At 38.7% G+C, this 23,727-nt stretch overlaps 2 protein-coding genes across 3 annotated transcripts in view; both read left to right on the top strand.

Annotated features, from left to right (window-relative positions):
* Positions 1-91: 91 nt before the first annotated feature.
* rragca (Ras-related GTP binding Ca) lies at positions 92-7,601 on the top strand. The gene is made up of 7 exons (XM_077576917.1): positions 92-513; positions 2,610-2,813; positions 2,897-3,096; positions 4,963-5,077; positions 5,163-5,305; positions 5,651-5,799; positions 6,969-7,601. Exons 1-7 carry the CDS (start codon positions 331-333, stop codon positions 7,124-7,126), a joined length of 1,152 nt encoding a protein of 383 aa, XP_077433043.1. The 5' UTR covers positions 92-330; the 3' UTR covers positions 7,127-7,601.
* A 9,027-nt stretch (positions 7,602-16,628) lies between these two features.
* The window catches only part of fhl3a (four and a half LIM domains 3a), a 394,693-nt gene continuing 387,594 nt past the window's right edge, over positions 16,629-23,727 (top strand). The window contains exons 1-2 of one of the 2 annotated variants that reach the window (XM_077575922.1): positions 16,637-16,767; positions 16,859-16,895. The gene's annotated coding sequence lies outside the window, so the exon portion shown is untranslated. Of the gene's footprint in view, positions 16,896-23,727 lie in introns of both variants that reach the window. The other variant, XM_077575921.1, reaches the window with a different exon arrangement.

Here is a 23,727-nt window from a genome sequence, read left to right as displayed (position 1 = left end):
GCATTTCGCATTGGAGGCCGCCTATCCAATCAGAGCCGAGAAGGGCGGGATTAAACACAATTTATTTTTCTACCCCCCCTCCAATGGAAAGGAAATCCGAAGGCAACGTGTGAGCTCGAGCACCACTGTTCACCAGTCAAATGGAGCATTGACGGCCCAGTAGTCGCACTTTTTTTGCGGCTACACTTGAGGTGAATCCCGTGGATGAAAACACGGGCGTGGTGGCCGACAAGTGAAGGTTGGCGCGGGGCCCGGGAGGAGGAGGAGGAGGGGGGATACCAGGGGGGGATACCACCCGGGGGATAAGGCGACTGTCGCTTTTGGCCCAAAATGTCGATCCAATATGAGGTGGAGCAACTTGCGGGTAGCTACGGAGTGGCCGACTCGTTCCCCAAAGACTTCGGCTACGGGGAGGAAGAAGCGGACATCGAGGACAGCCCGGCGCCGTCCGACAGCAAGCCGAGGATCCTGCTCATGGGGCTGAGGAGAAGTGGCAAGTCATCGATACAGAAGGTGTGCTAGCCGACAGCTAGCTTCGTCATAGCATGTAGCTACAAATATCACATGCCGTAACAGAAGTACAGTACGATGAGCTAACAGCTAGCTTCGATGCTAAGCTAAATACTGTTTACTTGTGGAAGTGAGGCTATAAATGATTAACCAGTCGGCCAGAGGCTCTCAGTGCATCTCCCTGATTATGTGGACATAACGTCATGTGACTTTTAAAGGCTATTGAACAGTGTCCACACTGGCCTGGGCATAGCAAAACAACCAGATCAATTTCCTAGTGGTTCTCAAAGTTTTCGAGGGGTTAGGTTTTGACACCAAGTACTACCTTTAAAAAAAAAACATACTTCTCGTTACAAGTGCTGCTAAATCACATTAAACTACAGTAGCGTAGTATGCCCAAGTGTTCATCCAAGTGTTTGTTATTGTGACTCACATGCTGCACAGTTTGAACTTTATCACTGTGCTTAAACATAGGTAACTAAAAAAAAAGTATTAAAATAGTGATTCAATGAAAACTTATTGAACTTGAATAAAAAAATACCTAAATAAATGTTTGAAAAAAATGTCTATAAGATTAAATGCTAATGTCCTTTTATATTTCAACAAATCAATGTACCATGCTGGATTAAGAAAGTTTTAGCCACTGATTAGTTTGAGCGGCTAATTCGGTAATTCTGTCACGTACCACTAGATGGCGCTTCCATATTAGTACAAGGCTGTGCTGTGTCCCGTTGCATAGCGAGGTGGGCGTTTACCGATTTGGTGCCGCTGTTCCGTCAGATCAGCATACCTCGTCAGATCAGCGTATACTAAACTCTGTAAACCTGTAGCCTCACCCTAAACTCAACCAAACACTCAACCTGTTCCCTACAGCGCATGCGCAGAAGTGCAATGTATGCGACGCTGTTTTTGTCGAGACACCGCGTCTCAAGTTGAAAAATGTTCAACTTGGGAGCAGCGTTCAATAGGATTGGCGAAGTGTTTTCAGATCGTTAACAGGAATGTGCCCGCTTTCTATTAAAGCAAAAGCAGACTAGGTGGCACGGCGTATCTTATATTAGATATTACTTTTTGAGGATGTGTAAATTGATTTACCGGTAAGTGATACTTTTCTGTGGTGGTCAAATTCATCACCCGTTGTGGAGAGCATACAGTTTCTTTGCGCTAATCAGGTTTGAGTAGGCCCGGCAAACATGTGACGTGGCTTTTTGCTGCTTCACCGCCCCTCTGACTTGAAGAGCTCATGCAGCGCTGCACACACAAGCTCTTTTTTTAAATTATTTTTTTTTATTTTTTGGGGGGGATGTGAGCTGACAATGCTGATTGTAGGGTCACTTATTTGTTGTTTGCCCCGCACCCTTCCCTTGTTATGTGCATGTGACATCTGGCTGAGTGCTTCTGAAACTGCCCCTAAAATATTGAAAGTACTGGTGAACGATAGAAGGTGGTGTTTATTGGATTACTGTCATCACAAAACCAGAAGTGCGAACATGAATGCTAACTACCTGTTTGATTTGGGTTTCAAAGTAGGGTTCCGAACCAGCGTTGGCGTTTCAAGGTAGGGTTTCAACTTCAAGCCTGGGTTAGGGTCTTAAACAAAGGACAGGGCTTCAAGCCAGGGTTGGGATTTCGAAAATGGGTTTCAGGCCTTGGTTGAGGTGCTAACGCAGGAATTCAAGTCTGGGTCAGGGTTTTCAACAAAGGTAAGAGTTTCAAATTAGGATTCAAAACTTGGATTATGGATTGAAAACCCGGGTTAGGGTTTTGAACAAAATTAGGGTTTCAAGATAGATTTCAAGGCCAGGTTTGGCGTTTAAACCACTATTAGTGTTTCAAGATCAGATTAGGGTTTCAAGGCCTGGCTTTTAAATTTGGGTTGGTTTTCAAAGTAGGGTTTTGTAGTCTTGAGTTACGGGTTTCAAATGAAAGTTTTTCTTTTTATGCTTCAGTCTCGAGACACGCTTTTTTTTTTGGGTGACATGTATTCCAAAATCAAACCGTGTCACTATGGAGCGTTCATTGAACAACATCTGTAACGAGTGAAAAGCAAGTTCATCGCCGAAAGTTGAAATGTCGCGGTTTGTTATGTGTTTTTCCAGGTGGTGTTCCACAAGATGTCACCTAACGAGACCTTGTTCCTGGAGAGCACCAACAAAATCTACAAGGACGACATCTCCAGCAGCTCTTTCGTCAACTTCCAGATCTGGGACTTCCCGGGCCAGGTGGACTTCTTCGACCCCACCTTCGACTACGAGATGATCTTCAGGGGCACCGGAGCCCTCATTTTTGTCATCGATGCTCAGGTGACGCGCGCGACCGCATGGCATCCTATATGAATTATTTGCGTTGATGTATTTTTTTTTTTTTTGTGTGCGTTAATTTTCAGGACGACTACGTGGAGGCCCTGGGCCGACTCCACCTGACTGTGTCGCGGGCGTATCGGGTCAACCCGGAGATCAACTTCGAAGTGTTCATCCACAAGGTGGACGGCCTCTCGGACGACCACAAAATCGAGACCCAGCGGGACATCCACCAGAGGGCCAACGACGACCTGGCCGACGCCAGCCTGGAGAAGCTCCATCTCAGGTACGACGCATTTTAACTCATTCACTGCCATTGACGGCTATAGACGTCGAAAATTCATTTGGACTATTTTTATGAGGTTAACATTTTTTGCTATTTTTGTTAACAAGAGTATAAAAACCCAGAATTTTTAGAATAGATTTTTTGGGTACATTATAACAGATATAACATTTGTGATTAATCGTGAGTTAACTAGTGAAGTCATGTGATTAATTCCGATTACAAATTTGCCCCTGAACAAAACAAAACATTTATGATTTTTTTTTATTTTTAATAATGTTTTTTTTTTTTTTTAAGGAAAAGATTATTAAAAATTAGGGGCGTCTGGCGATAACAATTTTTAAACGCAATTAATCGCATGACTTCACTTGTTAACTCACGATTAATCACAAATTTTAGATCTGTTCTAATACAAACAAAAATTAAGTTTTCATATTTTTGTTAACAAAAGTGGGAAAAAATGTCAAACTAATAGAAATAGTTCAAATGAATTTTTGACGTCTATAGCCGTCAATGGCAGTGAATGAGTTAATGTACAACTGAGTGGCGTCAAACCCGGAAGCTAACTTTGTTAGTTTATGCTAATCTGCACGTCCAACAGAACCCAAGGCAGCTCTGCTTCCCTTTTGGCTTTAAAATGATAACCGGGGTGTCGCACCTTCTGAGGATGCGGGTGTTTCTGCATGATAGATGGTCGTGTAGTCAGCTTGAAAGTGGCTCTGGATCTTCCCTTGGCCTGCCTGAAGATCTCAAGTGCAGCGAAAATTGATGTGGGACGTGTAAAACGGATAACTCAAAGAATTACAGTGAACCCCCGCTATTCACGCTGATTTGGGACCGACCCCTGCCACAAATTGTGAAAATATAATTGTAGTTGCTTTCAGTTTGCTTTATTTTATTTATTTATTTTAAATATGTTGTTTGGTGCCAAATTTGCAAATGAGTGTGTTCTCAAATGTCTAAGCTAAATAGAAATCCCATAATTGACGCTCCCCCAAAAGGGTTTTGTAGTTGCGTATAGATGCCACAAGATGGCACTTAAAGCAGAGAGGATCATAAAACACCAACACCATGCAACTAGCATCTACGCATTCATGAACCAACGTTTCATGAACTGTATTCGGTAGTTAAATTATGCAACACAAACAAAAACAAATGCCTTCACATGAAGCTCCTCAATAGCATTAGCTAGCATCCTAGCCCAAATAACACGCTAGCACAAACTGACGTGACATCACTTGTGGCCAACCGTGCCGCGGATCCTCGTTAGCTCCGCAGTTTGATGCGTCACTGTCACATTCCACTTGTTTCTTCTAATGAAAGAAAACAACTCGATGCTAGCAGCCGTCACAGCTATCTTTGAGTATGACGTATGCAGCAAACCCTGCTGACTTGCTAATCAATTTTTTGGGGCCTTATCATGAGCATTGATTGGCGCTACAATCACGAGATGGCGGCGGGGAACTTCACTACACAAAAAAACAAACAAAAAAAAAAAAACATGCACGCGTCATGCTGGTTATTGCCACTCCCTGTTAAATAATTAATTGTGTATTGAACCAAAGCACATTAACTTTGCCATATGAAAGTTTTAAAAAGTTTTAAAAGTTTGCGTTCATAGTTTGGGGTATATTTAAACTATTACTAAGGCCTTTTTTTTTTGGGGGGGGGGGGTGTTAAGTTTTAACACATCTTTACTGCCGGTAATTACATCAGAGCCTGTCAACTTTTCTCCGTCTGAATCAGTTTCCGTCTCCTCACGCCGTCGCCATGTGACCGCCAGCTTATCGTTTATTTTCAGGAAGTCAGCAGCGTGATCTACTTCCTCTTTAAAAACATTATTATTATTTTTTTTTTTTTGTGGCTTAGCTTTTACTTGACGAGCATCTACGACCACTCCATCTTCGAGGCCTTCAGCAAGGTGGTGCAGAAGCTCATCCCGCAGCTGCCCACGCTGGAGAACCTTCTCAACATCTTCATTTCTGTGAGGAAGCGTTTGTGATGTCACTTCCTGTTTGTCGCCGCCGCGCTGTTATTTCCGTTTTCTTGGCGGGGGGCGGTGTTTTCAGAATTCAGGGATCGAAAAGGCCTTCCTGTTCGACGTGGTGAGCAAGATCTACATCGCTACCGACAGCTCCCCCGTGGACATGCAGTCGTACGAGCTGTGCTGCGACATGATCGACGTGGTCATCGACGTTTCCTGTATCTACGGGTAAGCGCAATTCTCGGGTCTGGCCAAAATGAATCCATTTTTTTGTCTTAGGAGTTTACGGTGTTCAAAGTACACTCTAATGCTCTTAGACAGGCTTTTTTTTTTCTTACCCAAAAATAAGTAGTGGATAGAAAAAGTCTACACACCCCTCTTCAAATGCCAGGTGTCAATGTGAGCGATATGTCAAGAAAAGCCTACTAGAACATCTGAACTCTATTAGGGATTCATTTGAATCATTTAATTTGCCATTACTTTATATTCTTTGTGTTGAAAAAAAAAAAAAAGACTGAAATCTTTTTGTGTGAAATTTTCAGCTCCAGTTTGACTAATCCAATTTTTTTCTAGCCTGAGGGAGGACGGCAGCGGCAGCGCTTACGACAAGGAGTCCATGGCCATCATCAAGCTCAACAACACCACCGTGCTCTACCTGAAGGAGGTCACCAAGTTCTTGGCGCTCGTATGCATCCTCAGAGAGGAAAGCTTTGAGCGCAAAGGTAAAAGAGTCGCAGGGTGAATTGTGGCCCTCAAGAGGTTAAGTGAGTTCAAGCGCGACCTCAATTGAGGCTTAGTGGTCGAAAACCGCTGTTAGTAAGTTTGCTAGATGCTGAAGTGCGTAAAACGCGCACATAGTTTAAATAAACAAAATCAAATGGATTCAATAGAAGTCTTTTTAAAAAGGGATTAATAAAATTTGATCAATTATTTAAATCAAGCCATTTGTTTTGACTTTTGCTTTATCACTTTTTAGTTTATAATATATTTTCAAATGAATTAAAAAAAAATTATTATATACATTGATTTAATTCATTCTTTAAAGACTAGAGATTAAATTAACAATTATTTGTCGACATTGATGTGATTTATTTTGTATTTATTTATTTATTTATTTTCGGGCCCAACTGATTCTTGCTGTTATATGGCAGAGTAAAATTCTGATAACCGTTTAATTGGCTAATTACTTCAAATAAAAATATATACACAATATAATAAATAAAATGCCCATTAATGTTTACAACAATAAAGAAATGGATTACAGGCAGAACAACAGAGAGAACATTTATCGAAATGAGTTATGTGTTCGTGAAAAAAAAGTTGTTTTCATTTTTTTTGCAGAATTTAAGACGGTTGGAGCCTAATTTTTGGAAATAATGACTTCTTCATTTTTCAATGCATTTATAATAAGTTGATTAAAATAATGATTCAATAGGAATTAAGATGAAGTTTGATATATTAATCGATGTAGTATTTATTTCAAGTGTAATTCAAGTTTTTTTTACTTTGAACATAAATAGAATAGATTAAAACTTAAACTTAACTTAAATGAACAAATTATCAAGTCAAATATTTTATTTTGAATTATTTTAGCAAATGTTTCATTCACTTAAAATGAAATCATGTACAAAAAAAGTTCATTTTATTTTCATTCCAATTTAAATATGAAAATACTGTGTTTATTTTAAAATGAAAGTACTGTATGAAATGAAAACATTGTTGAAATCAACTTCAAATTCTGTACAAATATATATATAAAAAAAAAGCAGTACATGAAATGAATATATGGCTTTAATTAGAACATTCTCTGATTCCAAATTCCATTTTCAATTCCACTCGTAAATCCCAAATATTCCAATTTGAATCCAATCTCGCGCCTCTCTGTTGTCAGGCTTGATCGACTACAACTTCCACTGTTTCCGCAAGGCCATCCACGAAGTGTTCGAGGTGGGCGTGTCGGCGCAGCGTCCGCTCGGGGCGCTGCCCGTGGGCTCGCCGGCGCGCAGCAAGGCCGTGGCGCTCAACGGCACGCCGCGCAACACCGTCTAAGACTCTTTACACGTGCAAAAGACGGTAAGGACCAGCCAATAAAGCGGCCAAAGGAAGGGGCGAGGTCACAGGGTCAGCCAGGGCCTCAAATGGCTACTCGGAGCGGACAAGGACTCTTTCTTTGGCGTTTGAAGACGACCGATGGGCGGGACCAATGGTCGCCGCGTTGGCAGGATTGTGATGCACCCACTCGACCACCTGTAAAAGAAATAAAAAAAATTACTATTGAAGGTAAGGCACCAAAGCAGCACGAAAGCACCTCGCATCCGAGTCGCACCTCACCCCCCCCCCTAATGCTGCCGGGACGCCACTTCCTGTGATCGCACGTGTCGAGAGCGCACTCGAAAGGGATTGTATGTGTGTGTATGTGTGTGTGAATGCACGTGTGAATGTGTGATTGCGTGTCGGGTTGAGCCGGTGAGACTTTGTGTGTTCTTCTCAATAAAGTCAACTAATTAAACGCTCAGAATCAAGAGTGATTGCCATTAGCTTTTTTTTTTCACGCTATCCCAAGCTTTTGAATCAAAACATGCTTCAGTACACAATTATTCTAATGGTTGCAGCTCGAATTGAGATGCCAATTGGTCGTTAAATCGGAATTTGAGGGGGAAAAAAATTGTCGAAGACGATTGTCGCGTCTGCTTGTCACAGGAATATTTGAAGGGTAACGTGTGACGCGGAGGAGCCGAAGGAGTTTGCAACCTTAACTCATTCACTGCCATTGACGGCTATAGACGTCAAAAATTCATTTGAACTATTTCTATTAGTTTCACATTTTTTTCCACTTTTGTTAACAAGAGTATGAAAACCTAGATTATTTTTTGTACATTTAGAACAGATATAAAATAAAACTAGTGAAGTCATGCGATTAATTACAATTACAAATTTTAATTCCCTGATGCCCCTAATTTTTAATAACTTTTTCTTTAAAAAATCATTTTAATTTTTAATAATGTTTTTTTTAAGAGAGTATGAAAACCTAGAAAAAAATTACATTTAAAACAGATATAAAATTTGTGATTAATCTTGAGTTAACTAGTGAAGTCATGCGATTAATTACGATTACAAATTTTAATCCCCTGATGCCCCTAATTTTTAATAACGTTTTCTTTAAAAAAAATCATTTGAATTTTTAATAATGTTTTTTTTAAGAGAGTATGAAAACCTAGAAAAAAATTACATTTAAAACAGATATAAAATTTGTGATTAATCTTGAGTTAACTAGTGAAGTCATGCGATTAATTACGATTACAAATTTTAATCCCCTGATGCCCCTAATTTTTAATAACGTTTTCTTTAAAAAAAATCATTTGAATTTTTAATAATGTTTTTTTTAAGAGAGTATGAAAACCTAGAAAAAATTACATTTAGAACAGATATAAAATTTGTGATTAATCTTGAGTTAACTAGTGAAGTCATGCGATTAATTACGATTACAAATTTTAATCCCCTGATGCCCCTAATTTTTAATAACGTTTTCTTTAAAAAAAATCATTTGAATTTTTAATAATGTTTTTTTTAAGAGAGTATGAAAACCTAGAAAAAAAATACATTTAGAACAGATATAAAATTTGTGATTAATCATGAGTTAACTAGTGAAGTCATGCGATTAATTACGATTACAAATTTTAATCCCCTGATGCCCCTAATTTTTAATAACTTTTTCTTTAAAAAAAAAAATCATTTGAATTTTTAATAATGTTTTTTTTAAGAGAGTATGAAAACCTAGAAAAAAATTACATTTAGAACAGATATAAAATTTGTGATTAATCATGAGTTAACTAGTGAAGTCATGCGATTAATTACGATTACAAATTTTAATCCCCTGATGCCCCTAATTTTTAATAACGTTTTCTTTAAAAAAAATCATTTGAATTTTTAATAATGTTTTTTTTAAGAGAGTATGAAAACCTAGAAAAAATTACATTTAGAACAGATATAAAATTTGTGATTAATCATGAGTTAACTAGTGAAGTCATGCGATTAATTACGATTACAAATTTTAATCCCCTGATGCCCCTAATTTTTAATAACTTTTTCTTTAAAAAAAAATCATTTGAATTTTTAATAATGTTTTTTTTAAGAGAGTATGAAAACCTAGAAAAAAATTACATTTAGAACAGATATAAAATTTGTGATTAATCATGAGTTAACTAGTGAAGTCATGCGATTAATTACGATTACAAATTTTAATCCCCTGATGCCCCTAATTTTTAATAACGTTTTCTTTAAAAAAAATCATTTGAATTTTTAATAATGTTTTTTTTAAGAGAGTATGAAAACCTAGAAAAAATTACATTTAGAACAGATATAAAATTTGTGATTAATCATGAGTTAACTAGTGAAGTCATGCGATTAATTACGATTACAAATTTTAATCCCCTGATGCCCCTAATTTTTAATAACTTTTTCTTTAAAAAAAAATCATTTGAATTTTTAATAATGTTTTTTTTAAGAGAGTATGAAAACCTAGAAAAAAATTACATTTAGAACAGATATAAAATTTGTGATTAATCATGAGTTAACTAGTGAAGTCATGCGATTAATTACGATTACAAATTTTAATCCCCTGATGCCCCTAATTTTTAATAACTTTTTCTTTAAAAAAAAATCATTTGAATTTTTAATAATTTTTTTTTTTTTTTAGAGTATGAAAACCTAGAAAAAAATTACATTTAGAAGAGATATAAAATGTGCTTAGTCATGAGCTAACTATTGAAGTCATGCGATTAATTACAATAAAAAATGTAATCGTTTGACTGACGCCTTTTAATTTTTTTTATATTTTTTTGTTTGTTTAATTACTTAATTATTTAAACTCAAGGTTAATCACAAATGTTATATCTGTTTTAAATGTACTATACATTTTTTTCCTAGGTTTTCTTACTCTTGTTAACAAAAGTAGAAAAAAAACTAATGAAACTAATAGAAATAGTTAAAAAAGTTTTTGACGTCTATAACCGTCAATGGCAGTGAATGAGTTAACATTGGACTGGAGAGACGCAGCCGCCTAGATTAGTTTAGCACAAGCTAGCTGGTATGACTTAAAAAAAAAAAAAAAAAAAAAGACCCAAGGTTCGATCATTGGCCAGGACACAGCAAGGGATCTTGGTGGTTGAAGTAAGCTATTTTAAACTAAAAAGGAAAAGTTTTCCATTGGTTGTAGCGGCTGATAAAGCACATTAACCTTTTTGAACAAATTAGATTTCAATTTCAAATATCACACTCCACAATTGCAAAATCGTCATAAACATAAATTAAAGATTATTAATAGTAATTATGAGTTGTTTAAATTTATATATTTGCACCTTGTTATTTTATTTTAAAATAACTAATTTAAATAAAATATTTATTAAATTGTTGTCCTTTATTCCAAAAGGAACTTGCATAATTCTCGTGTTTCAAAGCAATGCATGTCTTAATATTTTTTTATTTTACACGCTTAAACATTTTCTTGTTTTGTACCAAAAAACAAATGATTGCCCTAATCGTGATTTTAATTATTACCAAATAAATCATGATGACTATTTTCTTCATATTGGAGCAGCCCTATGCTCAATCCCAGCTGATTTTTTTGTGTTAGGGTTGGGTCCAAATATCTAAAAACATCAGAACTATGTGGCATTCATGCTAACCACTAAATGTAACTACATTTACTTCTTTATATATATATATATATATATATATATATATATATTTATTTCTTTATATAATTTATATTTATATATATATTTATATATTTTAATGAAATCTGAATTTGTGTGTAGGTGTTTACCTAATATAGTGTTCTAAAACCACTAGATGGCGTTGTAGGACTGTTTTAAGTGTCGCAGCTTCACTTAGGCTTATTAACGTGTATTATTTATGCTGGGGGGGAAAAAAATAGCATGTAGGAACATCCATGTCTATATTAGCCATAATTGAATGACTCACTTCACCTTCAAAATGTAGCCTTAATGTTGCATAGTGATTCAAAGAGCATTATATGATCATATTACAGACAGAATGAGTCCTTTTATATGAGTCTCTTGCTTGAAACTACAATATTGATGTTTAGTGCACATAAAAGCAACAAGTGCAATAGTTGAGGTTAATAATCCTCCCAGTCATTGTCAGTATCCATTACGGCCTTTGCTTCACACACGATTTAGCTGCAATAAAACTCTGACGTCTTTTTTTCTTTTCTTCTTTCCCACTTCATTACGCCAGTCTTTTCTTTAGGAAAAAATACACCATCGCATTAATCCCTCTTGCATTGTCGCTTTCCTTGGCTTGAATGCTCACTCAAACGGGCCGCTAATTTCAACTCAATTATGCATCCGCATGCAGCCAGGCCATGCGGGAGGATGGAGGGAGTGACACTTGGAGGAGGGATGGAGAATTAAGGCAAAGGGAGATATCAGTAACATGATGATGACATTTAGAATACGCGATTTGAAAGTCACGCACTCCATATTCGCACAAGGTCACTTTTTTTTTAAAATATAAATAATCTGACATTGAGTACAAGAATTTCACTTTTGATCAATTTGATTCATGTAAAAGTTATTTTATTTATTAATATTATCGTGAGCGGCATCGGGTCAGACACCGGTATACCGAGAAGTGTACCTAATAATTTGGTGCTCATTGAGCTCCATGGGGGGGAGGGGCATGGTAGCAAGAGGAAATGTGTTGGTTCGCCGTTCTTTCTCTGCTGTGTGATGCAACAGGGAAAAAAGTTATAAAAGTAATTAAAAAAAAAGGTGAAATCAACTACAGCAATAATAAAAACGGCAAAAAGGATATATTTGAACGCCTGGAAGCCTTTTATTTCATTATGAAGAAATAATGATGTAAGTAGATTGGGGTGCTTGTTTTGTTTTTGTCTATTGTGTAAACATTGGATAGTATTCTTATTTGTATTTTTCTGAAAAGAATAAGAACACTTATAGCAAAAAATAAAATAAAAAGTCATGTAATGTATGCCAGTAGCAAAATAACCCCTCAAAAATTCCCCCCAAAAAACGCAGTATTAAAAGTCCTGTAGATCTCAATTCACTTTTTAATTCTTTTTACCTTATGTTAACAAAGTCATAAAAAGTCCAGTCCTTTTCATAAAAAATGGTAAAAAGATGGCTAAAGTAAAAAAAAAATAAAAATGTAATGCACTCCAATAATAAAACACAAAAATACATTTTCAATAATGCATTTAAAAAAAGGCAATTATTGAATAATTAATCTCCAATAATTATTAATATGGAGGGGAACATTCCAATTAAAAAATAAAAAATAAAGTCATGCAGCCCTAATGTATGTCAATAATGAAACAAAATGGATCCCTTAGCAATGTGTGTCTTTAAAAATAAAATAAAAAATACATCTTGGTAGTGTGCTGTACATAATCCAACCACTAGATGAGGCTGTTTTGTACACTTTTTCACTTTTGTCTTTTTTTGCCTGCTTCAAGAGCACACTAACAACATGTGACTTTCTTCCTCCCAAGAGAAAGAATGAACTCAGTCACAGTAAAAGTCACTCCACGATGTATAATAAAAGCACGGCTGCCTGCTCACTGTATCTAATAATAAACGCATAATGACATCAAGCTGGAAAAGCCTACTTTGAAATGATTTTTCATGCCACTGTTCATTTTGGTTATCATTACAACCATTAGGCTCTTAATAAAACGCCGCCGTTATCAGCCATCTTTTATTAGCTGCGGTGGAATGAGGGCCGCAAAATGAATTTTACAGCCCAATACAAAATGTGGGACTTCATCTGTTGGATTGTCAGGCAAATTATTCACAAGTACAGTGAATCTCGGCTTTGTCACGTTTTTGTTTTGTTTTGTATTTGCATATTCGCAGATTATTATTCTTATTATTTTTTTTTTTAGGGGAGGGATTTATTTTTTATTATTTACTGTTATTTGCTGAAAATGTCATCTATTGACTGTTTTTGTTATCAGAAGAACCAAAGTAATAAAATATTACCAATACTTTGTCGCCATCTGGTGGAATCTTGGTTTTGTTTGAATTCTTGATTGTGTTTTTTCGTCTTCCTTTCAGTTTGTGCTAGCTAAAACTATTGATGAGCATCATGTGAGAGTTTTTTTATGTTGAATCATTTAAAGGCATACTTTACATTTAGCCATTTTCAGCAGTAACATTTTGTATTTTTGTCTAATTATTATTATTATTATTAACATTATTATTTCAAAATCTATGAATACCTAATTTTTTATTTTATTTTGCGTCCAATCACGCCGGAAGCTGGATCTGTCAATCGCTATGTAGCCCCGCCTCTTCCAATCGTTTCCCTCCGCCTGCTTTCCGAGCTCTGCGATTGGCTGGCTGGAGCGGGAGGCAGTAGATGTGCACGGGGAACCTCCTGAAGTAGCTGCTGACTCACGGCTTGGCGATATAATTGGTCTATAATTAATTTTATAATTTCATTATTTTTCATGTAACAATACAGACCAATCATGGCTCCGTTTGCAAAAGTCACATGACATCACCCAGAAAGTAAAAACCCTGCCACAGTTTGGCTTTAGCCCCTGATGCCAGCTAGCTAGCTAGCTCCCTAAAAGGTAAACAAGCACCATGGGAGCTAGCTAGCTAGCACCTGGGGCTAAACCCAAACTGTGGCAGAGTTTTTACTTTCTGGAACTGGATTTGCCACCTATGAACCCAGAAAACAGGTTACCTGAGCTTTGAGCACCTGTGATGTCATTTTCAGTCGACAGCAAAGTGGCAAAATGCGTTTTGAAGTAAGTTGTTCATTTGATTATAGACAAAATATTAACTTTTTATTGCTAAAAAGGTCTAATTGCGTCAAGTTTGCTTTTAACTAGAATGGCAATTTTAAAGATAATAATGCCCAGTGAGTGGCGCTGGCTGGAGGATTTTGTTTTGTGTTGTCGCGTTGGTTTGAAAACTATTTGACACACTTCTTATTTGCGAATGAAGCTTATTAGATGTAACGAGGGCATGCCATTAATTCAATGGCGTCTCCTTGTTGACAATCTGAAAACATCAGCCAAATGGGCTTTAAAAAGAAAATTCTATGATGTTTTTTTTGCTCCTACACGTTGATTATGAGGCGGATGTGCATGTGTTGGTGTGGGGGGGGGGGGGGGGGGGGGACTAAATAGGCCCCCGGATTTTGTTTTGTCCATGTTTTCCGCACAGTCAGAAGATCTGTGAATATATCCGTGACCCTCTGATAAACTTTTTAGAATATGGATGGACATTTTTCCAAGCAGGCTACATTCTGTTTGGTGCACAATGATTCCTACAGTATTCATGTTTAAATGTTTTTATAGAGAAGGTTTCATTCACACCAACTTGCAAAAAAAAAAAAAGAGACTCAAAACACTGTAATACGCATGCCAGGCCACTAGTTGGCGATCTCTTCATGATCTCATCCTAGAATGTGACACATCTAATACAATTTTTACAAACCTAAGAAAGTAAAAACCGTGCCACAGTTTGGCTTTAGCCCCAGGTGCTAGCTAGCTCCCTAGATAGCTCCCATGGTGCTTGTTTACCTTTTAGGGAGCTAGCTAGCTAGCATCAGTGGCTAAAGCCAAACTGTGGCACGGTTTTTTACTTTCCTGGATTTGCCACCTCTATGGTTAACTACTATAAAAAAAAAAATCACTTTTAGAACAAATGTTTGTGTATTCAGGCTCCAAAATATCATTTTCATATAAACAAACAGCATGTCAGTTTTTACAGTTTTAAGTGAAAACAAGGCGGTCTATCAAAATATAAATATGGGCCATATTGACCCTAGAGTAACTTGATGTTGGATATGATGTTGGATACCATTATTTGTGGTATCATATTCGTGAATTTGAAGAGGCATTTACTAAAAAATAAATTGGCATTGTTGTGTCACTGGTCCTGTATCGCCTTTATATCAGATTGATTCCAAATCTTGCAGGATCAGACTTAGCTCATTACTGATGAATCAACATCAATTATTAAAAATATCTGTATCGGCGATACTAGCTCGGTATTTACTTGGTATAGGATCAACACCAAATGTCGCAGTCATAAAATATTAACATGTCTTTAGTTAGTATGGAATCAATAAAAAAAAAATCTTGCAGTATTAAATTTTTCAATTTGATTTTACATTATGAAAGTATGATATCAGTATCAGCGATACCGCCCCCCGTATTGACTTAATAATCGATTGATACGAAACCTTTCAGTGTTGCACACTCCTAGCGTGTATGTGTGAGAGGTGGCTTATCGAGCCAAAATGGCCTCCTTCGCGCGTGCATTTTCATCCATATCGCCGACATGTCTTCGCCTTGTTACATCAAGACAGACGGATCAGTCAGCCGGCGCTTCGATGCTTCCAGCGCACGCGGCCTCGGTGAACATGCACATTGCGTTTTTTTTTTTTTTCAGGGCCCAATTTTTTTGAGGGCGCGGGGGTGTTTGGGCGCCCTCGTTAAAATAGGCGCCGCTCAGCCGAGGATGTTCGGGTCATTTGCAGGAAGCATAAAAAAAAAAGATCGTCGAGAGGGAGAATATGAAGCGGCAGCTTTGTGCGACCACGCGGTTATCGACAGCTTGTCAGCAGCCTGAAGCCATTTGTTGAGTTTTTGGAGCTTTGAGAAAGGAAGAAGAAGAAAAACAAAGATTTTAAAAGATTTTTTTTTTTAAATGAAAAGGCTGTTGTGATGTTGTGTCCTGCTGTGTCGTCTTCTTCGACTACTTCCTGCTGGATACGCACACTTCCAACAGAAGAAGAAAAAAAAAAGGAAATTGCCCTTTAATTTTATTCCAGTGTGTGTTTAAAACAAATCAACAGCTGAGAAGCATTTGGAAGCAATATGGCAGCTTTAAAACAAAACAAAACAAATGCTGACAAAGCTTCCCCAAAGTGTGATTGTTAACAAGTCTTCCAAAAACTTTACTTAAAAAAGGTTTCTGGGATAACACATTTGGTTCTTAGATGATTTATTACTGTTAGAATAATCAAAAAGACATCCTAAAATTAATTTCTTTATATTTCACATAGACTACTTTTCATTCTGTTTTCTTCCTTTAAAAGTAGGGCAAAAGTCCATTAGTGAGTAAATAGCACTGAAAACAACTTTTATGTACGGCATTAATTGTATCTTCAAGACACAATATGGTAAGATTTTTAACTTTTTAGTTTTTAAATGAGTGAAAATAGTCGATTTTTTTCTTAAGTGACGTTTTATTCAGAGCGGATATGAAACGCGCAGGCAACCATTTTAAAAGCCCATGCTTGACGGGGGGGGGGGGGGGGATCCAATAATGATGATTACAAATACTTGTATTAATTAACATTAAATCATGATTAAGCTTTTGTATTTTATTTAGAAGTTACGTAATGACTAACTCTGTTTTCTTTTTTTTAACCTGTTTATGGCAAAAAAAAACTAAACATTCCGACAGCTTCTACATATGATCACCCCCATTTACTTCCGTAACTTGGTTCAGTCCACTCAAAATCAGGTGCGGAGGCCTCTGTTTTTGACCAGCTTACATGCGTAAAGATAATGTGTTACCTCTCAAAATGTCCCTTTTTTCACGCCAAAAAAAGGCAGTATTTCATTCGCGAGAGTAAAAAAGAGAAGGGAAGGGGTCATGTAAATCAAACAGGGGGAAAGTGTAAGCTACCAAATACCATCATTTTTTTTTTATCACTAACAACTGACACGTGCATCACAAAATGGAGTCATACTTGTTTCCTCATTACCAGCAAAGACCTCCTCGTCCCTGGGGACCATCTGAAAAAGGTAAGCAACTTACAATTGTGTTTTTGATTAATAGCCTACTACTGTATGCTAGCTTCGTTGCGGCGGACTATGATTGGAGTTTTCAATTAAACATAAACAGCCACTAGTATAAATATTCCGAAGCTGTTACATGAAAATATTACTTTCAGGTCTGATGAATTATAATTAATTATTGGCTATATAATCTAAAAGGGGATTGTTCTGGTGGCTGTTTGTGCTCCAACATTTTGCTTTCATTCATCTGTGTTATATGCATTGTTGATTTAATTTTTAAAAATAAATAAATATTTTTGGGTTGAAGCAGTTGGTTAGGATTTGAACTTTCAAGCTACACCAGGGAGGTCCAGAGTTTTTTTTCCACTTTTATTGGCGATAATGCATACATTTATCCATATTAGTGTCATAACAATATTTAAAAATGGCTTTGAACATACAACTCAAATTTATTTACAATTAAAAAAAAATAATGCAATAGCATTTTTTTTTGCTAATTTTCATTAAACGTGTTACATTAAAAACAATAAGTTTATCTGTACTGTTTAATTAATTTTTTTTATATACACTTTATTAATTGACACGACACATCTGCCCTCATGTCAAAACCAAAGTGTAAGCAGAGCTGTACTGAATTTTGTTGGCCGTGTTGGTGTTAGCTAGCAGCATTAGCATCCAAAGTGGTGCTACTTGATTTCTCTGTGAAATTGTCAACGAGGTGTTGCGTGTTAGTAGTAAAAATGTTTTTATTCTGTATGGGTGCTCTTATTTTTTCCCATTGATTCATTTTTTATTTTTGATCCTTTAGCTTCACCTCAGTTGCTATGCTAACAAATCCAGGACCGCCCATTGGCCCAGCATTATATAGGGCGGGGTGTTGTTTTGCTTACGTGAGGCCCGGCCGCCCCCTCGAAAGCACAAAAATGAAATGATGAAAAAAAAACAACAACAACATACATACATCTTCTTTAATGCAGCTATGCATCCCACAACGTGTTGGATCATAGCCTGTACTGTATGCAGCCTCTTGCTCAATCTGCATTTCATCCCTGCTCTTACTCTGTGATGTGCAACTGACTGTGTTTTGTATTCGCGCGCACACACACACGGCAGGAGTTAGGCCTGCAGCCCTCCTGGGTGTTTTGCGGGTCGGATTCACACCGCTGAATCCTTTGACTGCGCCATTGTTATTTAAATGTGCGAGGGCGATCAGCGGCGGGCATTAATGGCATCCGCGACACACACACTCGCACGCACACACACACACGCTTGAGCGTCAGCCTTGTGGATGCACCTTGAGGGCCACATGAATAACAAATAGCAGGCGACGATTTCCAGCGTTTTTGCCGCATTAGTCAGCAGTCTTTGGGTTTTTTTTTTTTAGGGGGGGGGGGGGGGGTAATGGCAACGCTTCCTCGCCGACATACGTTTTTAAGCAGGGGTGGTGTATTATTTAACTCCGGAGTTGCCACTGATTAAAGTTGGACCAAGTGGGACGGGAGGGAACTGATGTTTTTTGTTCTGTCAAGGCTAATCAGAGCTTGGACGGCGCATATGAGGTGACTGTATTGTTTTAACACCGGCGAAGACCACCCCCGCCCCTACTCACCAAAATTGGATTAGACAGGCACCTCTGGCCATAACAAAAAAAAAAAAAAGTAGTTGGAATTGCTGGACCTGCTGCATCTCAACTTAGTATTACTGATACAATTAGAGTCGGGTTATTGATCGAGGCCAAATAATCAAATTCCTCATTGGACTGGTTAGGGTTAGAGGGGGGTTAGGCAGATTAAGATTATGTTTTTTTAAATGTATTTTTTTTATGATTAATCATTGATCCATGTTTGTGCATGTATGCAGTGTTAGGGGTGTTTGGCCTCGGGGTTAGGGTTTGAGGCATAGGGTTAGATCTTGATTCTTTGACCTTTTTGATTGTGCGTGACCTCAGTGTACGATCTAAAAAGCCAGGAAAAAAGAGCCACTGAGTTAGAATTAGGGCTGAGGGGGTAAAAAAAAAAAAAAAAAAAAGTCAGTTTTTAATAGCGTGCTAATGCTAATTGCGATTACTAACCGTTTCGCCTAGGCTAATTTTGTTGTTTAATAATGTTCGTGCACATAATCAGTAGGGGTGGGAATCTTCGAATGTCTCACGATTCGATTCCGATTTTTGGGTGTGCGAATTGATTTTCGATTAAGAACGATTTTTGATTGACAATGATTTGATTGACAATGATTGTTTGCTTCGATTGATAGATGTTCAAGGAATCGTAATGATCTACTCCAGTCTGACTCGCTAATGCTAATTAGCGCGCTACTCGCGGCACTTTTATCACTCAAAAGAACGGCTCCACGCTGCAAAAAAACAACTTTTATTGGAATAACTTGATCGTGACTTTTTTCCTTCTACTCTCTAATGTGGCTACAACTTAACAGTGTGTCAGACCGAGGGGAACCACACTGCCCCTAAGTGGTCAAATCGGGTACGACACGAACAGCGCTCCCAATAAAGGCACACACAAACAAAGGGAAGACAGTATAAAATAATTTAAATGAAATCGATTCTGGGACATTTCAAATCGATTCTGAATCGTACTAAATGAGAATCGCGATTCTTATGAGAATAGATTTTTTTGGGCACACGCCTAATAATTAGTATTTATATCCATATCTACTCAGTTCAACTCATGTAGATACGATTGTACAGTATGTGTGATCTAAATGGTGGTTACTGTTTGTTTACCTTAAATGGTAATCGCTAGAGCGCTAATGCTAATCGTGATTGCTAACCATTTAGCATAGGCTAATTTTTGGGGTATTTAATAATGCATATGTACATAAGATAATTAATGAGTAGTTATATCCACTGAATTCAACTCAGGTTCAACCTTAGATTAAGAAAAAAATTTAAATAAATTATAGGCGATCATTCAATGGAATTATCGATAGGATAATCGATTTAAAAAGATTTGATAGTGGCAGCCCTAGAAATAATTGTGTATCAACACAGACTAGCCACACTGTGGGTACGCAAGTTAGCCGATTGGCAGCACGTCGTGAGTGCGGCTGCTGCAGTCTTTGTTTGTTCGTTTACCAAAATTGAATTAGACAGACACCTCTAGCCATTGGGGAAAAAGCGCTACTGCCGGAATTGCTGGACTTGTTGCCTGTGAATCTGGTGTCCTGATACAATTAAATTAGGGTTATTGATCAAGGCCAAACAATCAAATTCCTCATTGAACTGAGCCCCACTCGGCATCTAATAACATCGTTTGGGCCGCAAATCAACTCCTGTGTAAAGGCTTGTAAAGACTGGGGGGCTCGGATTAGGATTAGGAGGATAAGGGTTAGGTGATCTTTGATGAGGTTAAGGTAGATGTTTGGATTTTTACAGTTACTTATTTTGAAATGCATGAAGGTGTGTGGACTTTTGCACCCTCTTTCAATTTGTCATTAACTAATGGGCCACCTACACTATATATTCGTTATTAGGGATGAGCGAGTACATCGCTATCTGTTCTAAATGATCTGTATGTGTATTCGGAGGGGTGTGTGGCCTAAACCGGAAGTGGGCGTGGTCTAAACCGGAAGTTGGTGTGAAGTGGGGCTCACATCGATTCGGTAGTAATCTTTTTTTTTTTTCATTTCACACTTAAAATCTTGGTAAAGAAATAAAAGTGTGAAATTGATGTCGATTGATCAAAAGTTGCTATAATTTTTATTTATTTGAAAACTATTGCCAAAACAGCCTTATTGCTATTCAAATCAGTGCTTTTGATCACAAAAGTAAGAACTATTTTTTGAACAAGTTTAAAAATTATTATTATTATTTTTTAAGAAACTCAGAAAATGTATGTGTATCGTTATGCCCAATTTTTTTTACGGGTAGGCATGGAAGAGGGGATCACCCGGAAAATGGTTAAAACAAACTTTTTCTGGTGAAAGAAGAGGACTTTGTCAGTCAATGTAGTGAATGAGAGCAAGTCAGTTAAGAATTTTAAAATGTTACTTAAAACATTGCCCATAGAGTTAATAAAAGTTTTTATGAAGCTCACAGTTTGACCCCAGAACTGATGATTTCCATTTCTTCCTACGGGGGGGGGAGTATTTAATAGTGCAACAAATAGCTGCCTCACCACAAAACAAAGCCAACTAACGCTCAAGAGATGATGATACAAGCATTGTTCGCTTGCTGAGCTTTTTTTTCGTGGCCAACGTTCTCGCCTCTTTTCGTAGTTTTTTTTTTTTTTGCCTCGTACTTTGTGTGTTTGTGTGTGCGTGCGCTTCACAGTGTTGTCACAAGTGATCCCATTTTCATTACTCACCGCCTCAAAGGAGGAGGTGAGGCCCTGGCTAGCTCGCCACAGTGATAAATGCATTACGCCAATAAACCCTGTCGCCACTGAGGTGCCGAATGCTGACACACGCACACACGCGCGCGCACACCCCAAGTGAGAAAAGAAGAAAGAGGCTGCCAGCGACGAGAGCGATGGATAGATAAAGGGAGTAAAGAGACAAGCAAATGGGAAGAGAAAGACAGTGACAGCCCACAGGAGATGAGAAAGAGGAGATGGAGGGCGAGAAAGAAAATAAACAGAGATGCGAGAGCGGGAGTAAGGGTCTTGGAGAGGTGTGGTGGTGGTGGGGGGGGGGGGCGAAAAGAAAAGTGACAGGTGCTGAAGAGCGACAGGAAGGTGTGAAGAAGGACAGGAAGTAGAAAGGAAGAGGGTGGGAGGTAATAGGTAGAGGCCTTGCGGGTTGCTAATGACCATGTGGAGCAAAAGGGAGAGTGATGGGTTCGAGGTGAAGCATGTCCAGTTTAGCCTCTTAAGAACGGCCCCGCATTGGTCGGGAACTTTTTGTTAGCCGTCACTTATTTACTTACAGAGGGTTCTGGCTTCGTATTGCAAATTTGTAGTGGGCTGATTTTTAACTTACGCTGAAGAAGTACAAAAGTCAGAATTAGTTAAAAAAAAAAAATATTGAGGCCATAAAACAGTAACTACAGTGAACTCATATTTATCACCTTTACCACTTGCAATATGTGAAAAACACAATATAGAGACACCAAATTATTATTTTTTTGTCCCTCCTACACTGGTAGCCGCTTTAGCTACCCGGATAAAAAAAACAGTCAAGGATCAACAACTTTCACTTGCTGGCGTGAGCTCAAAAACGATGCAATGCGCTTGTCCTCATGGGAAATGTGGTCTTCCTTTAGGCATAACATTACCGCTTTTGTCCATATGGTGCCGCAATAATCAACGTAAACTGAAAATTCATTAGTGTTGCTTTAAAAAATAAAATAAAAATACGATTCTGTACTTACCCAGCTTTCGTCTTTGCGGCCATAACGTAGAAAAAAGAAGACGAAAAAGCCAAAGGTGCTTATGGTGCACAAACACAGACTAGCGCTAGCACTAGCTAAGCAGAAATACTGGGGACAAAATGGCGGACGAGGCGCGGCTGCTGTAAAGTCGAAACGTCGTAGGTGGAGTGCGTTGAGGACTTGCTGTCGTAATGAAATTCAGCTAGCTTGATGCTAACATGTATTGTGAAATGCATTGATAAGCTCACAGAAGTTAGCGTCGATGTTACGGTACTGCTACTGTCACATACATGAAGCAGCAACAACTACCAACAACACGTGTAAATACAGTACGTCAGAAACGGTGCACTTAATGACTGATTCCGATCCGAAGAAATCTGGAACCGTTATTTTATCTACCCCAAATTGTGTCTCTGGAACCATGCAGTGTACATCCAGCCTGTACACACAGCGTAGCGCTATCTCTGTATGCCCTCCCTCCTATCTCCCACTCCCCACCTCGCTCAGCTCTCCACCTCTGGTAATGAGGTGAAGGTGGATCAGAACCCTTAGCGTGAGCAGGGTCTCGGTCCCGGCCCGGGCCTTTCCCTCATTAGCCTGCCATCACAGGCTTGCTCCAGCCACAACACAAGCATCAGAAAGCAGGAAGTTGATGGAGAAAAGTGGGCTTTTGAAAAAAAATGTCTTTTGGGATGCTTTGGGTGGGGGACGGGGGGTGTCCAGGGGGATTGTGGGGTACAGGGAGAGTTTGAGAGGGCAGCATACAATAAAAGAAAAAAAGATGGGGGTGGGTGTGACCTCGTAATATGAACTGAGTGGGTTTGGAGGGCAGGAAGAGGGTGGGGCGTACGTGCGCCACATAATGAACGGTTGAACTTTTGGGGGCGTCTGGGTCGGCATAGCAAATCAAGTCACCTTCTACGAGTGCAGGGAGAAAAGGAGGGGAAAGAAACAAGAGGCGACCCGGACGACTTGAGGCGAGGCACAGACTTTAACGAGGGACCGGGGAGAGGAAAGGGGCCGAGGCGGGCCGCGCTTGCCTAATAGGCGGCGGGCATGGCAAGGGGAGGGCCGGCGCGAGAGAGAGAGCGAGGGAGGGAGACCCCCCCCCCCCTCCTCGCCTCCTCCTTGTGGCTGCCACGGGGGCCTGAGTGACAGAAATTAATAATTAGTGACAATGATTGACAGCGCTCCCTCCATCTGCGGCTCCTCGCCACGCCGGCCTCCGCCAGCGACCGCGGGCACAATGAGCTCCAGAGGGATTGTGGGAGATGCGCATGATTGACATCTGCCTCCTGGAGAGACAAGAAAAGGGAAGGGGCGGGGGGGGGCAGAGGAGAGTTTTTTTTTTTGGAGGGGGGCGGTGAGCATAGATGGTCCTCTCCGTCCAACCCCCCCATCACGCCTCCTCGGACTGCTCATCTCGCCATCCCATTTTCCGGCGCGCCACGCCACGCCATTATGCAAAAAGTGACAAATTGACCACAGGAGGGAAGAGAAGAGCAGGGATAA

This window comes from Vanacampus margaritifer, chromosome 9 (genome assembly GCF_051991255.1).
Source record: "Vanacampus margaritifer isolate UIUO_Vmar chromosome 9, RoL_Vmar_1.0, whole genome shotgun sequence".
Classification (NCBI taxonomy): Eukaryota; Metazoa; Chordata; class Actinopteri; order Syngnathiformes; family Syngnathidae; genus Vanacampus; species Vanacampus margaritifer.
This window is presented reverse-complemented; position numbering and strand designations above follow the sequence as displayed.

What these genes read in the sequence shown, in the direction of transcription:
- rragca (XM_077576917.1), top strand. Translation starts at nt 331, where the DNA reads ATGTCGATCCAATATGAGGTGGAGCAACTTGCGGGTAGCTACGGAGTG. An exon ending in TTTTTGTCATCGATGCTCAG is followed by an intron (nt 2,814 to 2,896) that starts GTGACGCGCGCG and finishes GTTAATTTTCAG; the next exon opens with GACGACTACGTGGAGGCCCT. An exon ending in GGAAAGCTTTGAGCGCAAAG is followed by an intron (nt 5,800 to 6,968) that starts GTAAAAGAGTCG and finishes CTCTGTTGTCAG; the next exon opens with GCTTGATCGACTACAACTTC.